This window comes from Mytilus edulis, chromosome 7 (assembly GCF_963676685.1).
Source record: "Mytilus edulis chromosome 7, xbMytEdul2.2, whole genome shotgun sequence".
In the NCBI taxonomy this organism is placed as follows: Eukaryota; Metazoa; Mollusca; class Bivalvia; order Mytilida; family Mytilidae; genus Mytilus; species Mytilus edulis.
The window spans coordinates 18,385,671-18,408,288 of record NC_092350.1 but is presented as its reverse complement, the minus strand read 5'-3'; the positions used below and the strand labels follow the sequence as shown (position 1 = coordinate 18,408,288).

General features: G+C 31.3%; 1 protein-coding gene across 6 annotated transcripts in view; it reads left to right on the top strand.

Annotated features, from left to right (window-relative positions):
• The window catches only part of LOC139480918 (rho GTPase-activating protein 39-like), an 87,816-nt gene that overhangs the window by 16,161 nt on the left and 49,037 nt on the right, over window positions 1–22,618 (top strand). For all 6 annotated transcript variants that reach the window (XM_071263871.1, XM_071263870.1, XM_071263869.1 and 3 more), the window contains exon 2: window positions 2,759–2,860. In XM_071263871.1, the coding sequence (XP_071119972.1) occupies window positions 2,759–2,860 (102 nt within the window). The remainder of the gene's footprint in view (window positions 1–2,758; window positions 2,861–22,618) is intronic.

Here is a 22,618-nt window from a genome sequence, read left to right as displayed (position 1 = left end):
TATAGAACTGGTATTAAATGGGAGGGATTAGCAAATTACATTATACATGTAATTCTATACTTATCCTTTGGTGATGTACATGATTTTTTTTAAAAGCCTCAGATATGTTAAATAGACCATATCTTATATACTGTAAACAAAATCTGCAAATTAAAAAGACAAAAACAAGCATATAGTTTTACCAAGACAAAACAAGCATATAGTAAACTTGTATATATTTTTGTTTAGGGGGCACTGCCGCAGCTGAAGCACGCCTCTGACTGCAGGAATTTCTCGCTGTATTGAAGACCCGTTGGTGGTCTTCGGCTGTTATCTGCTCTTGCACAAGTTGTCTCTTTGACACATTCCCAATTTCCATTCTCATTTTTACCAATACAAAACAAAGCATATACACCATAACAATACAAGCATATTATAGTCTATATGTAAACAGAAAACTATCATATATATGCATTGTAACAATGAATGTTAAAGTATTTTTCTTTATTTTGACTGTTTGACCACACAGAAATAACAATTAACTATTGAGATACCAATAATAAGATTGACCACTTATTGTGAAGTGATGATCTGTCTTTTAATGAAGAGGTATTTCCTAATCAGCTTAGGATGTTAATACTTTGAAGCCGCATGAAACATCTTATACAATACTTACTAAACAAGCTATCATCTTATGATGAATATACAATACTTATTGAACAAGCTATCATGTTGTAATGAATATAAGTGTTACAGTAAATCTTCAGCACGATTCTAAAGAGTGGCTCACAAAGTTAAGTTGAAGCTTTACTGGTCCACTACACTATCTATTTATAATTGTAATTAAAACCTTTTGATCTGTTACTTTGTGGTGTAATGCATGCACATTGAAAGTGTTTTCTTATTCGGTTCTCATAAACCATCAAGTCTTATATTATGAATATGGTCATAATGGGGGTACTTGCCTGACAAATGACGATAAGAAATTCTTGCAAAATTATGTTTATGGTAATGTTTGGTGCATGACAATAAAATGTACACCTTCTTTTAGACAAGAAAAAAATAGTCTGATTTTGACGAATCACGTTAATTTTTTTTCAAAAATAAAGGTTATGATCATTATTTGAGACCGCTGACTATTCACTATAAGGACATTTTGACGAATCATGGTAAAAAAAATTAACCAATTTGACGCTAAAGGTAGCAAAAAATGACAGAAAGAGCATTCCTACCCTCTTGTATTATTTAGTTACAAACAGTCATGTTTCTGGACACCTCACCAAATGTATCACATATTTCATGTGATATAAAAATAAGGAGATACGGTAGTATCTCCCTCTTTTGAGTTCACCCTGTCCCATATTTAAATTACAAATTATAAGATTGTTGATTATTTTCTTCATTTAAGATGAATTTATATGAAAAACCTAAATTTGCCCCTTGTAATAAGGCAACCAACAATTTATTAAGAAATTTACAAAGCACAGTTCTAAGCCACTAAGTTTTCTGAGAAAAGTTTTTTTTTCAATTTAAGAGTACTTTCTAAATTCCAGAGAAGGAATAGTTAACCCTATGTTATCAGTAAAATGAAAAGATGAATATAATATAATAGGTTACTATGGATTCATAATTATTCGTTGGGTACCAATTTTCGTTGTTTTCGTGGTTTATACAGATGAACCACCAATTCAAATGTTCAACAAATCACACATTTTCTATATAGGCTTTGTATGCAGAGATTTTCTAAACCATCAAATCAAAATACCGACGAAAATGCAAGTTTTCCTTAATCCACGATAACTGATACTCACGAAAAAAAAAAATGAATCCACAGTACTTCATCTTTTGGAGGTATGGGAAGAACAATGTGTAATACATGACAACCCTACAAAAATGCCTTCCATATATAATGACAGCTAAATTAATTCCTAAATAAGAATGTGATAAATGAGCTATTCTCATCTTCCATCAATAGTATTGGTTCCCTGCAATGAACCTGATGAAGAGAAATTAGATTTATAAAATTGTTGAACACTTCAAAATGAAATATTTACATGTTTATAAGCTAGTTTAGATTGATGAATGTTGGAAGTAAAAAGATATTTTAAGTAGTTACTTTGAAGAATTATAAATAAATGCAAGAAGAAGCCTATAAATCAATGAGACAGCAATCCAACATTATTATGAAAGATTTAAGATTGGTTGATTGATTGGTCGGGTTTAACAGTCCATTTCAGCACTCTTGGTAATTATTCATAGTCAGTTTTCAATGCTGAAAGAAGCTGAAGTACCTAAAGGGACACACAGACCTTCGCCATTAAAAACTCAAAGATTTCTAGAGGGCAACATATATATAGTATAAAATAATTACATCTACTCAGAACATCTCAAAGTAAACAAAATAGGCCTTCAACATGGAATTAAAAGCTCATACCTCAAGCCCCAATGCAATTTAAACATGTCCCCCAGCAGGTTTAACATGTCTGGAGAGGAATTCCTCATGTAGCTTTTGATAATACTTGATCTGTGCGTTTAAGAAGACAAATTGTTTTGTAACAGTGTCTTGTAAAATAGTCCTGTTACATGTATGTACAGTTCAATCCACATCTGAACTAAAACAAATATAGTTATATCAAATAAAAAATACAACTCGATCAAATAGGCAATGGAGCTCATAAAATGTAGTAAAATATATATGGCAAGTATAAATGAATTTTATTCATAAACTATGCTTAGAATGAGACAAGAAGGTTTAATAATTAATTTCTTCTTTTTTCAGATGGGAGTGGGTGGAGATCATCGAACCCCGTACAAAGGAACATATGTATGCTAACCTCACCACTGGAGAATGTGTATGGGACCCCCCTCCTGGAGTTAAAATGTAAGTACTCACTCGAGAATGTGTATAGGACCCCCTCCTGGAGTTAAAATGTAAGTACTCACTCGAGAATGTGTATGGGACCCACCTCCTGGAGTTAAAATGTAAGTACTCACTCGAGAATGTGTATGGGATCCCCTCCTGGAGTTAAAATGTAATACTCCAGAATGTTTATGGGACCCCCCTCCTGGAGTTAAAATGTATATACTCTTTCTTTGAAAAATGATGTCAAAAACACAAAAGGAAACAGTATATTAGGAAAGGCTCCTGCCTTAAAAAAATTAACACAATTCAACAGGAATATAGGAAATCTAAAAATAGACTGACGATTTATTGAGCATTTAAGAAGTTTTAATGTCAGTAGGTGATCATGATAAGGTTTCAAAATTATCTCACAACTGCCAAATTTCTTGAACATTCAATAAATATATCAGACATATCAGACAGCCTTGTTAATATCTGACAGTTTTGAAATCTTCAAATTACAATAAAATAGTAACAAACACTGAGTAAAAGTACATTAGGATAGTCAAATCAATAGTCAATGCCTCTTTTGGTGAAAGTTGTCTTGATCGAAGATAACACATTTAATCGCTCTGACTGAACTTGTAAAACATTCAATTATTGAAATAAAAACCAGTCACAGCTAAGCCACATTGAAGGTTCAACATTGCAGACTTTAAGGTTGCAGTCTTGTAATTGACTGCTCCATAGGCTTACATGTTAAACAGCTGATCTTTGAAAAAAATGCTACAAAGAATAAAAAATTCATGTTCATATCATGTATGTACTAATGTGAAATTGTGATTTAATAGAAAAAAAGGGGGTCTTGCCACAAAGAATAAAAAGTTACGTAACCCTGAAGTCAAAACATTTTTTTCTACTTTCTGTTTGTTGTTTTTACCAGGCCGCACCACTTCCAGTAAACATGATATCCTTCCACATTCCTGGATTGATATCCCCCAAAAGATGCAAGAATTTTTTAAGTCTATATATATGTTTCAATTCAGCATAAACCTATAATCAAACAGAAAAAATTGAGTTCAGAAAAAAATTAAGAAAAAAATGCACTATTTTGTTTCCCTCCATGTTTTGACATGCACCGGAAACTGGAGTTGAATACAAGACTGGTACCTATAAGACATTTAGTGTTTGGTATAGTTTTTGGAATGTGTCACATTTCACATAAAATTAAGAAGATATTGTATGATTCTGTGTATTTTAATTATTTGAAGTATAGAAATGAACACAAATACAGGCTTATTAACAACCAATGTAGAGGAGAGTTTATGAATTGCAATAAAACTACTACCAAGGGATTGTTTTTATTAGTGCAAAAATACAACAGAAGATCATTGCAATAAATATAATTAAAACTCTCACTTCATTTTACCTAGTATAATACTGTGAATATAATGTTTTTTTATGGAAAAACATTTTTTCATAGATATTAGATTTCTTGGGTAGTAAAATGTCACATGTTTTTTGCATCGTATAGTGCTATCATGTCGTCATCTGCATCGTCTAAAGACACATTTAGTTTCCGGACAATAACTTTAGTTTTAGCGAATGGATCTCTATAAATTCTTACCAGAAGGTTCAATGCCACTAAAGGAAGGTTGGGATTGATTTTGGGGGTTATGGTCCCATTAGTTGAGGAATTAGGGACCAAAAAGGGGGCCCAAAATAAGCATTCTTGTAGTTTTCAAACAATTACTAGTGTTGAAGTGTATGAATCTCTCTGAAATTATACCACAAGTTTCCATACCATGAAGGGATGGGTAGTATTGACTTTTGGGGGTTATGGCTCAAAATGTTTAGGAATTAGGGGCAAAAAAAAGGAAATACTATAGTTTTTTTTCTGGTCAATGGACAATTAAGACAATTTAAAAACTGTGTAAGGGAGGTTACTAAAAAAACATTTAATAAACAATGGTGGATATGTTTGGATTTACCTGTCAGGTTTTGAACTAATTGCAAAAAAAGGGGGGGGGCTCAAATTCCAAATTTTTGAAAAGTTAGAAGAAGAAATCTTCAATTGCACAATATTACGCAATAGATTTGTAAGATCTGTGTGACATTTGTTTTGTGTCAGAAACTCATATTATGTCAAAACATTTGATCACAACCCAAATTCAGAGCTGTATCAAGCTTGAATGTTGTGTCCATACTTGCCCCAACTGTTCAGGTTTTGACCTCTGTGGTCGTATAAAGCTGCTCCCTGTGGAGCACCTGGTTGAATACTGGACAAGAATTTTTTTTATCTCTTTGAAATGAGCAATAGAAGAAACCACATAAAGATACTGGTACCCTATGAAAAAGCAATTTTTTTTCTCTATATAAATTGTTATATAACTTCTTCTTCCATTCTTATCTCATCTCTTAATCAAACACTTTCAACAGAAATGCCCTTATTTCGATTAATTACATAGATCTTAGATTGACATATTTATTGGAACAAAATCAGTATTTATTGCTAGCCATCCACTCTAGTATTTCATAAGTTAGATGTTATGTAATATAAATGAAGACAAAGTACTTTTGTATAAATAATGAAGAAGTTTCCTGTACTGTTTTTTATAATCTAGTCTGTTTTGAATTGAAAATGGAAATTATATAATGGATGGCAGAACATCTCTTAAGGAAAATCTTTAATTTTATTGTAAATCGTTAAAGGATGCTTAGAAAAAATAAATTTAGGTTGTAAGGCAGGTTTAACTGGTGGAACTGAGTTTGTTTTTGAACTTTCCAAAGAATTTCACAAAACGATCGGCACTTTGCCAGAAACAAATCAATAGAATGCTTTATTACAGATTTCTGTGGGTGAATATAGAACTGAAGTCATTCTGCTGAACTGAAGTCTTATTAATTTGTTGATAATAGACAAAATATGCAGAAAATTTGCTGCACATTTTGATGCAGTTGTTATATCTGGAGTTCATTTATTATTCATTTATAAATATTATTACACTATGTTTTGAAATAATTGAGATAATTATCAGTATTGTTATTGCCAAACTTTTTGTTGTTGAAAGTAATTAAAGTTGGCAACATATTTTGTGGTCTGATTTTGCTTGAAAATGAATTTCGAAGCATTTCAAAAGTAATAGTTAAAGGCTTTTAATCTGCAACTTTAAGGATGTTTGATTCTAATAGATTTTGATGAGTTTATTCCTCTTAAAACAAAAATGAATTAGAGAGACCAAATTATTGTCGACCACTTGATATATATATACATGTACTTTTGTGTAAAGAAAATATAATGTTCCACAAAACTGCATTTGTAGTTCGTCATCATAATTTTGTTTCTAAATCTTTTCCTGTGAAGTAACTTGACCTATCCCAAATAAATTTAAACTTAATGCTCTACTATAGGGTATGTAGTTTTAAGTTTAGGAGTTTAGTTCTTGCCAATCAACCAACATGGCCACCATGCCTAAATATTATAAGCCACCATGGTTGATGATAGAACGTGAGGGAAATTTAAAGTCGTAATCTTTCATGGGTGACCTCTATTTTGTGTTTTATTATACATGAAACATTTATATAGGAACACATTTTTGGTACCACATTGGTACACAAACAGAAGAGCACATTAGGGTTTCTATAATAGGGCTCACAGAAAAGTTGTACTATTGCAGCAATGCTCATTGCTGTTCAAAAAGGAAAAGAGTGCCTTTACCTTTGTCAGTGTTTGTACCTACATGATAATAGATGTGAAATTAATGCAGCTTTGCAGTATACTCTAATACCTGTCTTTAAAGCATGCATTTAGACAAAATAAATAAGTATACAATAACTTATTATACACTGCACCTGCAGTTTGCAATTTCCACAGAAGATAAACATGACAGTGATGTATTTTTTTCCTTGACAGATTCATGTAGAGTTTTGTTGTTAAAGCCTTTCACCTGAACTATTTCCAATCTAATATATAACTATTGCTTCTTGTTTTAAATGGCATCTTTATAGTTATCAGGACAGTAGAGCAGGAATTGATTAGCCTTCTGTAAAAGTGTTTTATATAGCTGACTTTGTGGTATGGGCTTTGGTCATTGTTGAAGGCCGTACTGTGACCTAAAGTTGTTAATTTCTGTATCATTTGGTCTTTTGTGGAGAGGTGTCTCATTTGGCAATCATGCCACATCTTCTTTTTTATTAGTTTTAATACTGTTATAAATGGGAGTACATGTTGTCAATTCTTTGTTTTCTATATGAAAGTTATTAGTCTCACACTCTTTTCCTTTTTGTAATGGTAAATTCTGTCTTTCTTCAACTTATAGTTTTGATTGCCCTTCAGAGTCTTATTACTTTATTTTTATAGAGCTGCTCTACAAGAAAAAAATCTAGGTTCACAAAATTGTACAATTTGATTCCTTTATTCAGAAATAGACTGAAAGCACGTTCTGCCTGTAGGAATTGTGATACATTGGATGTTGTAAGGTTCGATATCTGCCTGTAGGAATTGTGATACACTGGATGTTTTAAGAGAACTTTCCTTCGTTGACATCAAGTTACAGTAGTAGACTTTATATTATAAACTATTGAAAGGTCGGTAAGAGGATAGTTTAGAATTACAGACTAATGACATTTGTGTGCAGATAATTTGTTTTTAGGCTTCGCATTGAATCTGATTTACATTCTAAAAGTTTTTAAATCACAGAAAATTGCATTTTAAATTGAATTGCATCACTAGGGATTAAGATTTTAAAGGGTATCAATAGACATAGGCCATATTGAGTGTCAGTGTTTGTCATGCCTTGCCAGAAGAGGTGAGCTAAGTTAGACACATGGCATTCTATCATGAAAAATATACAATATGATTCTACAGAAAATGGTAAATTTAAGAGTAAAAAGATAGAACTGTGTTGTCTAGAGGACATTATGTTAGTCAATTTACAATATTTTAGATTAAAAGTATAAAGAAGTATATATATGCACATCCTTTAGACAGTTTCAACCACTCTCTGAAGGGTTCATAGGTGGCATGTTGTAAGGAAACATTTGATCTTAATCAAACAATCCCTCTTTAAGAGTTCTCAAAATCTTTTTTCCCCTGGTGGTCCATGAAGAAAATTTGCGGTTCTCATGTTTGTCAATTCAGGTATTTTTTTTGTGAACGAGAATCTTGGGATACTGAAATGGTTTACATGCATTTTCTTGCCTGTTTTTCAGTAGAAAACATATTAAGGAATCTGCTGTTGATGAGACTGGCTGACTATCTTGTCTGTATCTATTATGAAGCAATCTGTCACATACTGTCTATCTAAAGCTAGCAGATTGGCTTGTGATTAGGTGTTAATTAGTTTCCTCCAGGTGTGTTATAGTAGGGTTAAACTGATGATAAGTATTATATTATTAACCATTATTGATTGTTTATATGTACACAGTTTTGTGTTCCAAATCTTGGCAAAGGTAGACCATTACATATTTGAGGTTAATCACTTTATGTTTACTGCTTGTTTACTGGTTTGACTCTTAGTAATTATAAAGAAATGAATTTATAATTGCTACATGCCTGTTTTTGTTTTGCTGGATATGTTTTGAAATGTTTATCTAAGTATGATTATTGTTAAAAGTATTAAAAACAGTCAGAGTTCAATGCCATTGATTTTGTTAGATAATGGTACATGCTGAAGGCTGGCAGAGCTAAATGTATCTGCCCTTTCTAACTTCTAAAAATCTTGCCAGATTTTATAATGAAAATTCATAAGATTAAACTTTATGAATATGAAGTTCTGACATTTGTAAAATCTTTAGTCTAAAAAAACTTCTTTTTTTCTTGCTCAGGATAACTAAAGGCTTACTCAGCTAGAAAAAGAGAAAATTAAGTTTTCTTTATATCTGTAGGCATGTTACTGAGTTTAATCATGGTGAGGGAAAAAAAATCAATCAAAAATGTATGGTATACCAACAAAATTAAAGGATTACAGCGAATTGCATTGAGTGTGTAGGCAGAGTTGATAACTTTGGTTAGCTTCCTTGCTAGCTGAACTGTGTAAACTACCCTCCTTTAAGAGTAGAATAGTCCGACAGATAACCAATATATCTGTCTGTTGGACTAGGTTACTTTGAAAGGAGGGTAGTATACCTTACCTAATAATGACTTCACGGTTCAGCTAACAAGCAAGCTAACCAAAGATATTACCTTTGCCTTAACTCCCTCAATTAAATCGGCTGTTAAATTATTATATCTTTACCAAAGGATGGCTTCAATTTTGACACTGTTATGATCTCATGACAGACTTCAACAGTTCATATAAAATGACTTTATCAAAACAAGGATTTTCTGTCTCTGGTTTTCATGTAGCAAATAGCAGATGAGCAGACTTAGCTAGTTATCCTTGTAAAGCAAAGAAAAATTTTCAACTAGCTTTTATTTTGCATGTTATATAAGAAAAATTGAAAGATTGTCACTTTATCTATATAGGCCTCTCAAAGACTTATAAAAAAGAAGATATGGTATGATGCCAATGAGACAACTCTTCACAAGAGATCAAATGACACAGAAATTAAGAGCTATAGGTCACAGTATGGCCTTCATCAACGAGCAAAGCCCACACAGCATAGTCAGCTATAAAAGGTCCCAAAATTACAAATGTATAATAATTGAAACGAGAAAACTAAAGGCCCAATTAATGTACAAAAAAATGAACGAAAAACAAATATGTAACACAGCAACAAACAACAACCACTGAATTATAGGCTCCTGACTTTGGACAGGCACATACAAAATGATACATACAGACTGCGGTGGGGTTAAACATGTTAGCAGAATCCCAACCCTCCCCTTATCTTGGACAGTGGTGAAAAAAGTACAACATAGGGCTTAACTCATCAGATGAATACAAATAGATATACATCTAACAAAAACATAGAGTGGATGTGACCAGGTACTCTCTTTTGATATCAATAATATAACTCTATGAATTTCAAAAATAGAGTAAGTGGTAAAAAATCCTCTTAAGCTTGATGAATTTCTGTTTGTAGTGTTTTGTCCCTCTTCTGTCTATCATGTTCAGCATAGATACAAGTACTACACTTGTGGTTTTCGGTACAAGTTCTGTCTTGGAAGATTTTATTGAATGTGGTTACCACTTGTTATTTAGTACTAAGTGAACTTCTTGAACAACTTGACTTAAACAGACTTTACAATAGTGAATACCATCACATTTATGTAAGCAGCTTCACAATTTGCATTTATTAGTTGATCAATCTAGTTTGGCCTGTCAAATACCCAGTCCCTCCTTTTGATATTAAAATGATAAACTTTCTATGAATTTCAAAAATAGAATTGAGTGGTTAAAACCATCTTCAGTTCATCATGTTCAGCATAGATGAATGAATGAATATTTGTAGTTGTTTTGTTTTAGAAGATTGTATTGAATGTGCTTTGTACTATGTGACCTTCTTCTACAACTAGACTTAAACAGACTTTATGTTCGGTGTGAGCCAAGGCTCTATTTTGAAGGCCGTACATTGACCTATAAAAAAGCAAGTCCCTCCTTTTGTTATCATAATATTACAATATAAGGTTCTGTGAATTTCAAAAATCCTCTTCAGTCCATCATGTTCAGCATATATGAATGAATGAATATTTGTAGTTGTTTTGTTTTAGAAGATTGTATTGAATGTGGTTACCACTTATTGCTTTGTACTTCTTGAACTTCTTCCACAACAGACTAAAACAGACTTTATAATACCATTTTGTTAATTAAGTGAATCAAATCATAAAAACACATGATAACTTGTAACAACATCTGGTGTTAGGGTGAATCTATATCTGTCTGTGTATACAGACTCTTTAGAATACAGAGAAAATAATTGAATGGACGTCTATTGATTGTAAAAATAATCTAAAATTCTCTTGATACATCAAAATGGTTTTTATATGTGATTTTAGCATGTTAGTGGTTTGGCACCTTTGTAATTGGTAGGAATTGTGTCACACAGGTGTTTTAACATTAAATGAAAAATCAGATACTTTTTTCATTGAAACAGAAAGGTAAAAGTTTAGTCAGAGCTTCCTTCTTTAGGGGGTGTTTTAGTAAAAATGAGCTTTTCTAAGTTAGTTGTCCCATCAAATGCAATACAACTTAGGATATTATATATTTTTTTGATTGCAAATTAGTGGAATCTTAGAGGTTTATCATGTGTTGACTGTAAATAGATGTGATCAAAACTGTTATGACAACCTTCGAATTCATGTCTTAGCATCCAAAGTGTGAACAAAATTTTACTAAGATTGCTCAAAACACTATACATGTATGTTCTCATATGTACCTTGCCATTAATTGAACTAAAGAAATGATCAGGGCAACAATGTTGTGTTCAGGTACATGTTACTTGGTGGGTTTAGTTTATAGTTTAGTAAAGACATTAGAATAGACAATAGAACTATATTGAAGTCATAAATAGCCAATCAACAGTAACTTCAAACATTAGATGTGTTTAGCCCTTTTGCTGTTAATTCAGGTTTACTTCAGACAGCTGGTGATATGTCCAAGTTACAGGGTTCAGCATATCTCTTATATTTCCTGCTGAAAAGCATTGCTTTGTGTAATGTCTCAGACCCATCAAACTACCAGGTAAACAACCAGGGAAATTTAAATTGGCCATTACAGAATTTATCAGTTTTATAAAGAGCATTAATTAGAGTAGATTTATTAGGCAACCCATTTATGTTATATATTAAGTTTCTAGCTTGCAAGCTTTTATTTGACAGGTTCATTCAACATTTATACCATATTGAGCAGATTCTGTTTAATGCATAAATGAATTTCTAACCAAGTCATTCAGTAGCTTCATTTGGCCTGAAACTACAAATTTCCTGATAACTTTATTCATTGATGATTGTTAATTGAATTTCTGAATGACCCAGATACATTAACCTGATTGTAACAATACTATATTAACAGAACCACAGTCAAATCCCTACTGTAAAGAGAAAAAAGTTGGGAAGTCCACAAATTAGAATCTGTAAAGCTATTCACGCTGCCGTATTGAGTCATTATAAAGATATTTTACCTGATTTTATATATATTGATCAGTCATTGGTTTATTTCTGTCCTAAAATATGTTAGACAATGGGGGAAAAAAACTGGGATAAGAAATCAATGCAAATTATGCTCACAGTAAAGTTTTATTGATCAGGGTAAAAATTCCATGTCATCAAAGTGTTTTTTGCATGATTATTCTATATTCTTTTTTCAATGTAGTGATAAGTTTGATTGATCACAAATGCTCAATCTATTCGGAATTCTTAATTGGATAGTATTTAATTCGATATGTTGATTGAAAATGATTGAGTAAAATTTTTATTTTATTCAAACTATTTTATCATATATCTTGAATGCTAGATTAAAAAAAGTTCTTTCCAAGTATGTTTCTCAATTTGTTTATATATTTAGTTGCTTGATTGTGTTTTCCTGTTTCATTTTGACAATGAAAGGGAGGTAACTCTAATAATTAGATGGGAAATAACTCTGTTTGTCTTAGGTGAAAATCTAGTAAGCTGGTATTTCTGAAAAAATAATCATAACAAGTTTACTCTGTTGATTTCATTGTTGATGAACTAATGTAAATAATTATGAATAGGAAATTGAATATAATTTTCTTTATCTGATGCTGTAGGACTAATATTTTGAGTAATATATTGATTTTCAAATACACAAATTTTGATTATTTTAACTTTTTAGCATGTTATTTTGTTTCAATCAATCGTTTTCTGTTTTGTTTTTGTTTCTCTTTAAATTTGATTCTAGTAAATTATTTTGATACTAAAATGTTACTCATACATGTATATGCTAAAAGAAAGTCAAGTATATTTTACTGCAATTTAGAATTTCTTCATGTTTAGGAATGGGGTCAAGAGGCCATATATTGGTTAATGCCCCAAGACACTAGAGTGTTACATATTGGTTGAATGTGTTTAGACCTCTTTTTTTGTCACTCTTGTTTATTACATATTTAGGGGAGACACTCATTACTTTTCCAATGTTGTCAACAATTATTATTTAGTTTTCTGATGCAGTTTGTTTACAGAATAAAGCTTCTTGTATACGATTGCTAATATATTCATTAGAAGCGCCAATATAAGATTAAGAAGCTGTGGTATGATTGCCAATTAGGCATCTACCTACCAGAGACCCAATAACATAACTGTATGTTTTGTTTACTCAGAAGCTGATGTGCTTCAGATTTTATTCATTTTTTTGAAGAATCAGCTGTCAGCAAAAGATTCAATCATACATCACTGGCTTCAATTTAGAATGACACAAATGTTTTTTCAGATTATAAAGTTAAAATTTGTATTTTTATGAGTTTTTATGACTGTCGATACTTTGATATAATGTTAGGTAACATCTGAATATCTCATTCTAAAAATGATTGTGAGAACTAAGTTAGGTTTCATTTAAATTATTCCCTTCAAAATGCTACAGTCCATCAATTTGTTGTTTTCTATTTTGATTCACAGCAGGAATAACATTGATGTGTTTAATCAGTTTTATGATCACTTTCTATACAGTGATGTGTTTAATCAGTTTTATGATCACTTTCTATACAGTGATGTGTGGGAATCTTTCCTTTGATGGTCTATTTAAATGTTGTGTTTAGTTGTCTCTGTCATGTGACAGCTTTTATGATGAAAAGGTTTGGAAAAAATTGAAATGTTTCTTTTTAATGATCAATAGAACCTGTCTTATGTATCAGTAGTTTTGGAATTAACTTTCCTTGGATATTGACATCCATAGACACTGTATTCTGTCACACAATGTGTCCCCAGTGCAGACCATAGTTTTTTTTCAGGAACTGATGGTATTTTAAGTACACCTTGTCTGTCCTTCCATCTATTTTGGTTGGTTTGTCCAACAAAATTTCTGTTACACTTTTTCCAGATACTACTGAACAGAATGACTTCATATTTTGTCAGCTTGACAGATGAGGCAGATGCGTTCTTCTAGTTTTTGGATACATAGAATTTTTCAGTATGTTAAATCAACTGAAATTTTTTCTGTCAGGCTTCTCTCAAGTTGGTTGTTCTGATCAGAATTAGTTTTGATCAGAATTACTAAATGTTTAGTCAGTAGCATGGCAGTAATGAGTTATCACGTATCAGTGCTTTTTCAATTTGCAGAATACATATTTCCTGTTTTCTGAAAAAAAACATGCACTCTTGTTTAAATTTTCAAGAAACCCTTATTAGGTTTGGATTATTATAGTGGTACACAAAGTTTTTAACATTGTATCAGTCAATTTTGAAACTTTAACACAACAATAAGGACCCCAAAAAGTAAAGAGCCTCATCTCAATGGTGATCAGATTTAATATAATATCCAATGCTTGTGCCGATCAAGAATTTTGAAAAAGGCCCCCCTTTTCAAGCCAATGTTTTGAGTGGTACTTGTAAAAAAAACCTATATATTTATCACATATGAAGCTCCATAAGGGAGGAGGGTTCTAAATCTGCCTCTGAAATGATTATAAAATTTCACTGGAGAATATGCATAGATGTCTGATTTTAGCCGAACTATTACGGACTGACACAACATTAGTCATATTCTAGTGGGAGATAAGTAGGTACTACCTTTTTATAATTAGTGTCAAGATTCAACAAGATTATTTTTTCTCTGTGTTTACAAATAAACAGCTGTTCTTTTCATTATATTGTCCTTAAGAGATTAATTACCTGATGTTTTCACATGATATAAGACTGTTGATCAGGTAAATAGGCTAATTGATGCTGAAGCAGCTTAATTTATGGAAATTGTGTCTTATAGCTGTGTTACTGTCAGACTTTCTTAATTTTGTCAGATATTTGCCACTGGATGGTTCACTGACCATTCAAAACCATTAATTAATCTAAAAGTCCTGCCACTTGATTTGGTATTTTGCTGAAGGAGATCCCAACACCTAATGAAACTGAATAAGTATATGACTCTTGATCATTGTTAAATAATATAAGTAATGTCCCATCAATTGATTTTACTGAAACAAAATTACATATTGCAGATCTCTTCACTTTTCCAACGAAATCAGTTATAACCACTGCGAATTAAAACTTATCCAAACTTCTACTGATAAAACTTATATCATGCAAATTCTTGTGTTTATATATAAATTTATCAAGCTCATCTCTCTTTTTTGATAACATTACAATCCTTAATTTAAAAACATTTGAAGTTTATAAATTACATGTGTTAAAGAACTGATTTTGAAAAGTAACAGGAAATTTGCAGACTTAATAATTATCAGCTCTTGTCTCATTTACCATGTGTTATATATTGCAAAACTTCATAAGTGATTTTTCTTTTGATCATCTAAATTATATACAGGTGAATGCTATTTGTATATCTCTGTAAATTATCTCACATTAATTCATAAATTTATAGGCTTTAGGTAGGAATGGGGAAGAGGGCTTCATCTCAAAGATACCTTTCTGTAGCTGATGAATTACAAATATTATTTAATCATTGAAGTGTTGTCTGTGTAAACTATGTTTTTTATTGAGTATCAGCCAAGTTAGATTTAGATCTCCCATGAAGATCTATCAACAGATATTCATAATTTATTTTTTCCTATCATCAATGAATCTTTTTATAAGATCCTTAAAGATTGAACATTTTCATCCTGCATAAACTTTTGTCAAAAATACTTTTTTTAATGCCTATTTTCTTCCATGTTCAATGAACCATAATCTTTTAACTAAACATACTTGTTGTTTGAAGTGGTATGTTTTCATGGGAACATGCATATGGACATTTCTTACTGCTACATGTTTTTCATGTTTCTTGAAATTACTTCAAATTGTAATTTTGAACATGGTATTTTCTGGTTTCACTAGGCTTTACTGGAATATCAAATAAACAGGAATAGGATCCCAGTTACAAGATACCAGTCCAGGTAACCCACCAATGAAATGAAGTCTCTTTTAAGATAAATCTACCATCTTTTAAATTTGATTTTGAACCAATGAAAATTATGTAAAGAGGCTTCGATTTGTAGTAAATCCAAATGATATTCATTAAACTTTTGAAAGTTTTTGAAAGTTCAAGTGATTCTGAAATATATAGGTTGGATGATTGTTTGAGTATTTTCGATTTTAGCAAGAAGTTAATAAAACTATTACAGTAATTCTTAAAACAGTATTGTTCTCTTAAATGTCAGTCATTGGCCTTAAAGAATTCTCCAAGAAACCATGAAGTGGGCTACTAGTATGAAAAAGAAATTAAAATTTTTAGGTCTAACATCAGGAAAAAAAATCTTCCAAAATTACATCAAGTAATGGGTGAAATATTTTAGTCCTTGTTCTAACTACTCATCCAAGGTGGACAACTCTTACCAATTGTTAAATTATTATTTAAAAGTACTTTTAGAAGCCATTTAGAGTTTGAATGGCTTGTAATACAATTCGTGCATACAATATAGAGATGTTTTATTTAAAAATATTTATATAATGCAGATAAAACATGCCACGTTTCTGTTCATGCCAATGATAAACTAAATGATTTGTGATGTAATATTCATAGCAGGATTTTGTTCTTTGCTGATAAAATAACCTAATGGGATTCCATGTGGAAGATTTCTACAATGTATAATAAACAACTGTAAATATGAAAATAGGAAGATGTGGTAAGATTGCCAATTGAGAACTCTGCACCAGAGACCAAATGATGTAATCGTTTTAACAACTATAGGTCACTATGGCCTTCAACAATAAGCCCATACTGTGTAGTAAGCTTTAAACAGCCCAAAACAAAATGATAAATGTATAACAGTTCAAACAAGGAAAATTTAGACTAACTTGGGTGAAGGGTATATGAATTTAATATAAATTCTCTTAATAGTACGTTTAAACCTTTTAAACTACACATTTCAATCTGAAAATTCTGTTCTTCTATTCACTGTATTTACTGTATCTTGATTTCAGTTTACACACGTTTTTATATAAGGAAGGTTAATGGCTTTGGCAATTTTCATTATAAACTATAACCTTGATTGTATGCTTAGGCTATTTAAGAAGAAATTTCAGAATGCTGATCCACATTTTAGATATTAGTGAGGTTTCACTGTATAATCTTATTTATTTTGTTAACAAGACAGAAATAGAAGAACAAATGGTCATTTTACAGTAATTGTTAATTATGATATTTAGTAAGCGGAGAAATTGATGTTGTGGTCAATATTAATTTGTTACACTGGACAGTCATCAGTAAATAATTTGTCACCTTGGACAGTGGTCAGTATGGGTTATTGTATTAGGACAAACATTAACAGATTGTCATATTGAATTAATAGATGCTAGCTAAGTGAAGTTGATGCTGATAGTCTTTATAAATGTATAGAAACAGCTGTGTTATTGAAGCTTCTTTTCTCTCAGTCATAGAAATAAAGAGGTGTGGTTTGATAGCCAATGAGACAACTTTATACAAGAGTACAAAAAAAAGTGGATAAAGGCATTAATAGTGACATAGGTCAATTTAGGGTTTTCAACAATGAGCAAAACCAATACTACATAACCAACTGCCCTGAAATAACAAATGTGAAACAAATCAAATGAGAAAGCAAGAGGAAAAATTTTTGGCAAAGCAACCTACAGGTCCTTGCAGTGCTAGAATTAGATGGTTGCGACTTGCCACTTTTTGAATCTGCCACTGCAGTTCAACAATATTTCTTAATCCATACTCAAATTTAAAAACAAAAATTCAAAATACTTGTATGAAGCTTTATTCAGTGCCATTCAGTTGTACTCAATAACATCTTCTTCAATACACCCAATGTATTTAATAGCCCTAATTTAATTATAAAAATTGTAATATTATCTTAATATTCCCTGTGTACTAATGATGATCCTTTCCTAAGGCTAACTGACATGTGTTATATGATATCTAGTAACATGTAACACGATACTTTATGACAATTAATGTATTAATGTAATATTTAATATCTTGTCTTCTGATCCCTTATGATTGACATTGAGAAATGAAAGCGTGTCCATTTGGCCGGAAATATGAAATAACGGAATAACCAAATCCTGCCTCTTGTTGATTGTCTCATTTGCATATTCTGTCTTGAAATGCACATTGGATATCTGATTTTGTTGGTGAATTGTCAATCGGAATTAAGAAAATTGTAGTTTTGTGTGATATTTTGATAGAACAATGGAATTATATCTGGTTAGACATGTGGCTTTGAGACAGTTATAGTGAGTAGAAAGACAATATTGATAATTAGATATTTTTACTGCTCACTTCACATGCAATATGATAATTAACATTATAGCTTCTATTCTTTTCATGTGAAGTGGGGTCATAATTGATATAGAAATGTTCATTACTGTTGATAATGAAGTATGAACTACTGATACAATCACATGCAAATATGTATATTACTGTGACTTGATTGTAAGTGTTTTTCTCCGCAGTTCGATACAATTGCAATTCATTTTATCAAATTAAACTGCTCTTCTAGTCAGACATTTTACTAAACCTCTGTAACCACAGTAAAGTGATTAATATTAGAAGTGCAATGCAAAGAATAAAGCATATCTACAGTTCATATGGTTTAACTATCAGTCTGCTTATAATTTCCAATTTCTATTCATAATAGTGTAATAAGTCATTAGAATGGTAGGAGTATATTATAACTAGTCTAATATTTCAGGTCTAGATTTATTTTTAATACAGACCTCTATAAATTGGAATACGAAATTTGACTTCTTGAAACGTCTTCAACTAATGGGGCTTTATAAATTGTAATTTAAGATAGCAACTATTTATATGAAATAGTTTCAAAACTGTTTCTAGAATCAATAATGTAGAAAAAAATCGAATGATTAAAAAGATTTCAAATAAAGTTCTGGTGAAGCTTAATTGTATGAATTAGTATTACACATGTTGCCAACTAATGATTAATTATGTGTTTATGTAATAATGGCACTAATATTTGAAATTTTATTTTTGGATAGAAAATTGTTTAATATGAAAATAAAACAGTCGAAATAGCCACCAGGCAATATTTACTTTTATTTTTTTGTTTACCCATTTTCCCAGTTGTTTATATTCATTTTATCAGATTGTGTTTTATTTTCAAATAAAAGGCAGGAAAAGACATTATATTATCATGTGAAGATAGAATCAGTTATATAATGCATTCCATCATAGCATCCTCATAAAGAATACTTTGTGTTGTATTTTAATTTAATGGCATCATGATTCTCTGCAGGATTTGATGTGTTTCTGTAAATGACAAACAAATCAAAGTGATGGAACCAAGCTTTCTCGCTTTGCTTTGAAGCAGTGTATTCTCTGAACAGATATGAGTGATTTGAGAATGGTTCTGGTTCTGTAGTGTTGTGGTTTGGTAATGGTATTCTTGATTGCTTTGGACCTAATTAAGGCTTTCGAACGACACTGGAATTCAGTAACCTAGTTTTGTCGAATATTTACAAAGAAAAAATATCAGAGGATTCAAAAAAGCTTTTATAAGAAATTCCAACATCTGAAATAAAAAAAAGATGTGGTTTTGTTTCATCAAATTTTCTAAGATGAAAGCAAAGGGAAAGCAAGTTTGTTCTTTGTTTACCATTTAGTAAAAGCAAATACTAATGATTAAAAATTCAAAAAAGCAACCAATGACAGGACAGCTATACAGATTATTGAATGAAGCATCATTTCTCTGAATAGAATGCTTACTTTCAAAGCATGTAAAGAGGAAAATGCTGCATTTAGTCACCGAGCAGAGGTTGTAATGGGTTTTGGACTTCAATGGTCTTTTGGTCCAGTGGTTGTTTATGCATTACTGGTCCAGTCAGTATTTTAACAGTCTTTTACATTATGAGTATTACAAAATTATTATATCTGTGCTGGTCATTTGGTCCAGTAATTGGTGATATTTTACTTAACCAAACTATTGATTACTGGACATAGTCACATGTCTGATGGACCTTGGGAATGACTGGTCATTTGGCCCATTAATTGGTGAAATTTTACTTAACCAAACTATTGATTACTGGACATTGTCACGTGTCTGATGGACCTTGGGAATGACTGTCAGAGCACTACTTGAAAGTTGAAACTGTTTGTTTTTTCACAACATATTGTCTAATGTCTAGACTTGGTGATCAGTTTCCAACTTGTTAGTAGAGGTTCAGTAAGCTGGGTATACTCCAAATTCAAGTCGGTAAAAAATGTGTATTCCATCATGTTAAACAACTTTGATCCAATAAACAAAATTGATGAATCTTGTTAGGATGAAAAAGATTGAACTGTTTACACATTAGTGGTTAGCATCAGTGAGGCATCCCTCAAACTAAATACCAAAAAAAAGTGAGAAAAGATGGATAAGTGACAAACATGTCTATAGATAAAATTGCTGAAGATTTAAAACAAATTGTTGTTCTGATTCATTACAGTGATATATAAGTCATGTAAAATGAAGCCTTCTTCTGCTTTTCAAGATTCCTATACATTTTTTGTATTTTTGTCAAAAACTATAGGAATTAATGAGAAACTCGAAAAAAGCAAGAAAGATCTGCAAGTAAATCAACATGGCAAATATGTGCCATACTTGTTATAGGACTTTTTTGCAATTAATAAAATTAAAGGTACCAATTTTCTTGCACCAGATGCGCAATTTGACAATACATGTCTCTTCAGTGATGCTCGTAAATGATGTTGGTTTTTTTCCATCTTAAAAACTTGAATAGATTTTAGGCTTATTACAGTTAACAGTAAAAAATGTCATCATTACAAGATATACTAAAATCCAATCAAAGAAGATCTACAAATAAGCAAACTGATTGCAATACGGTAAAGGCAAAAAAATAAAATATCAAAAGGTATATGTTATACCAGATGATTGATTTATGCTCTGCAGGCCTCTCTTTAGGTATTGTAAACTTTCAAAATTACTGTCCTATTTGCAATATCTAAGGACAAAGATGACAAGAGGTTTCTTATACATTTTTATACCCCCGCTTTGAAAAAGGGGGGGGTATACTGTTTTACATCTGTCTGTCCGTCCCATGAATATTTTTCGTCACATCTTTCTCAAGAACTGCAATAAAAGGATTTCTGAAATTTGGTATCAGGCTTTTTACAAGTCAGCTATGACATATGATGCGTTTTCAGATTCATCACTTGACAACAACACTTACATATTTTTACACTATAAGAATTATCCCTTTGCGACAGGGGTTTCATCAGTGAGCAGTAGATGGCAGTTTCACTTGTTTGTTTTTTAATACAAAAAGGATGTTTTATTAATGCAAGCTCTTAATATACATGTATAAAACAACCTAGACCATAAGAGCTACTTATTTGGAGGGCAAACCGCAGGAAGGAGACAGTTTTGATTAGATTTCAAGAGATGTGTGACTCAGATATGAAAACTAATTACTCTTGCAGTATGAAATCTACCCGCTCCAAATAAATGTTAAGTAATTATCAAATTATGATAGATACTTGTTGAAAGGTATTCTGTTTGAAATATATTTCACATGTTTGTGATTATTGCACAATTGTTTGAGAGCATTTTGAGCAGATAGGGAATTTGATGAAACTGAAGACATGTGTACATGTAGACTTAAGTGTTTTACTCCCCTACCAATAATCATAAAATGTAAAATAAAAGCAGACTTACTGGTAATTTACAGACAAAATATTGGCAGTAAAATTGAAGATTTTATGATTCAACAGATATTGAAATTTAACTGGCGGTAATTGTTTTTGATGCATGTAGAACATTTAATGTCTTACACCTGTTGTATCTAAAAATTTAATTCTTTTATTTGTTTGTTTATAGGAACTCCAAATTATGTAATATTAGAGTAATTTGCATTTCTTCATTTTTTTGGGGTCTTTTTTGTAACATTTTGTTAATGGTAGTGAAAAATGAAAATTTCACTTTATTTTAACTAAGCTGTCCTTAGTGCTTTTATTGAATAACCTTCATCAGGGTAACTCCCCTTGCTGTGATTTTATTGCAGTATTTCTATGAAATTAGTTGCTTTGTATTCAGTTAGAAGGGATAATTTATAATAATAGCTCCCAAGAACTTATTCTGGACTAATTTAGGAGACTTTTGACAGGGGCAGATCCAGCCAATTTTTAAAGGAGGGTTCCAACTATATGTCCCCATTCAAATGCATTGATCATCCAAAAAAGGGGGTTTCCAAACCCTGCAAACCCCCCTGAATGCCATAGGAAAAAGGTATTGCATATGCAGTGCACAATCTATGATCCAGTACAGGAAACTAAATATTTGGATAAAAAACATCTATAAAGTCCAATTGATGAAGATCTCTTTTACTCATTCAGTTATTTACATTAATGTTTGTTTTAGGTAAGATTTCCTCTTCTTATAGAAATGACTCATTCAGGTGTACAGAATCATCTGTTTGTGGTTCCTGATTTTGTAACATATGTCATTACAAATGATACCCTTATCTCCTTCACAAGAATCTTTAGGGTAACATTTTCCAAATAATAGAATTAATACCTTCATCTCTTCATCTCTTTTACAATCTTTGAGTAATATTTTTCTTCATCAGCCAAAAAGGTTGTCTAAAAAACTAGCATTCAAACACCTCAGATCATAAGGGAATTTGTGTAGTATTATTTGATTTGTTTGTCTTGCTTGAGTAAAGACAGGACTTTTCTGTTTTCAAGCCCCAGTTTCTGAAACAGTATAACTGATATGATTCATAATAGATGAACATTTTGGTCACATCACCCAGCAGCTGTTTAGAAGCCTGATTGG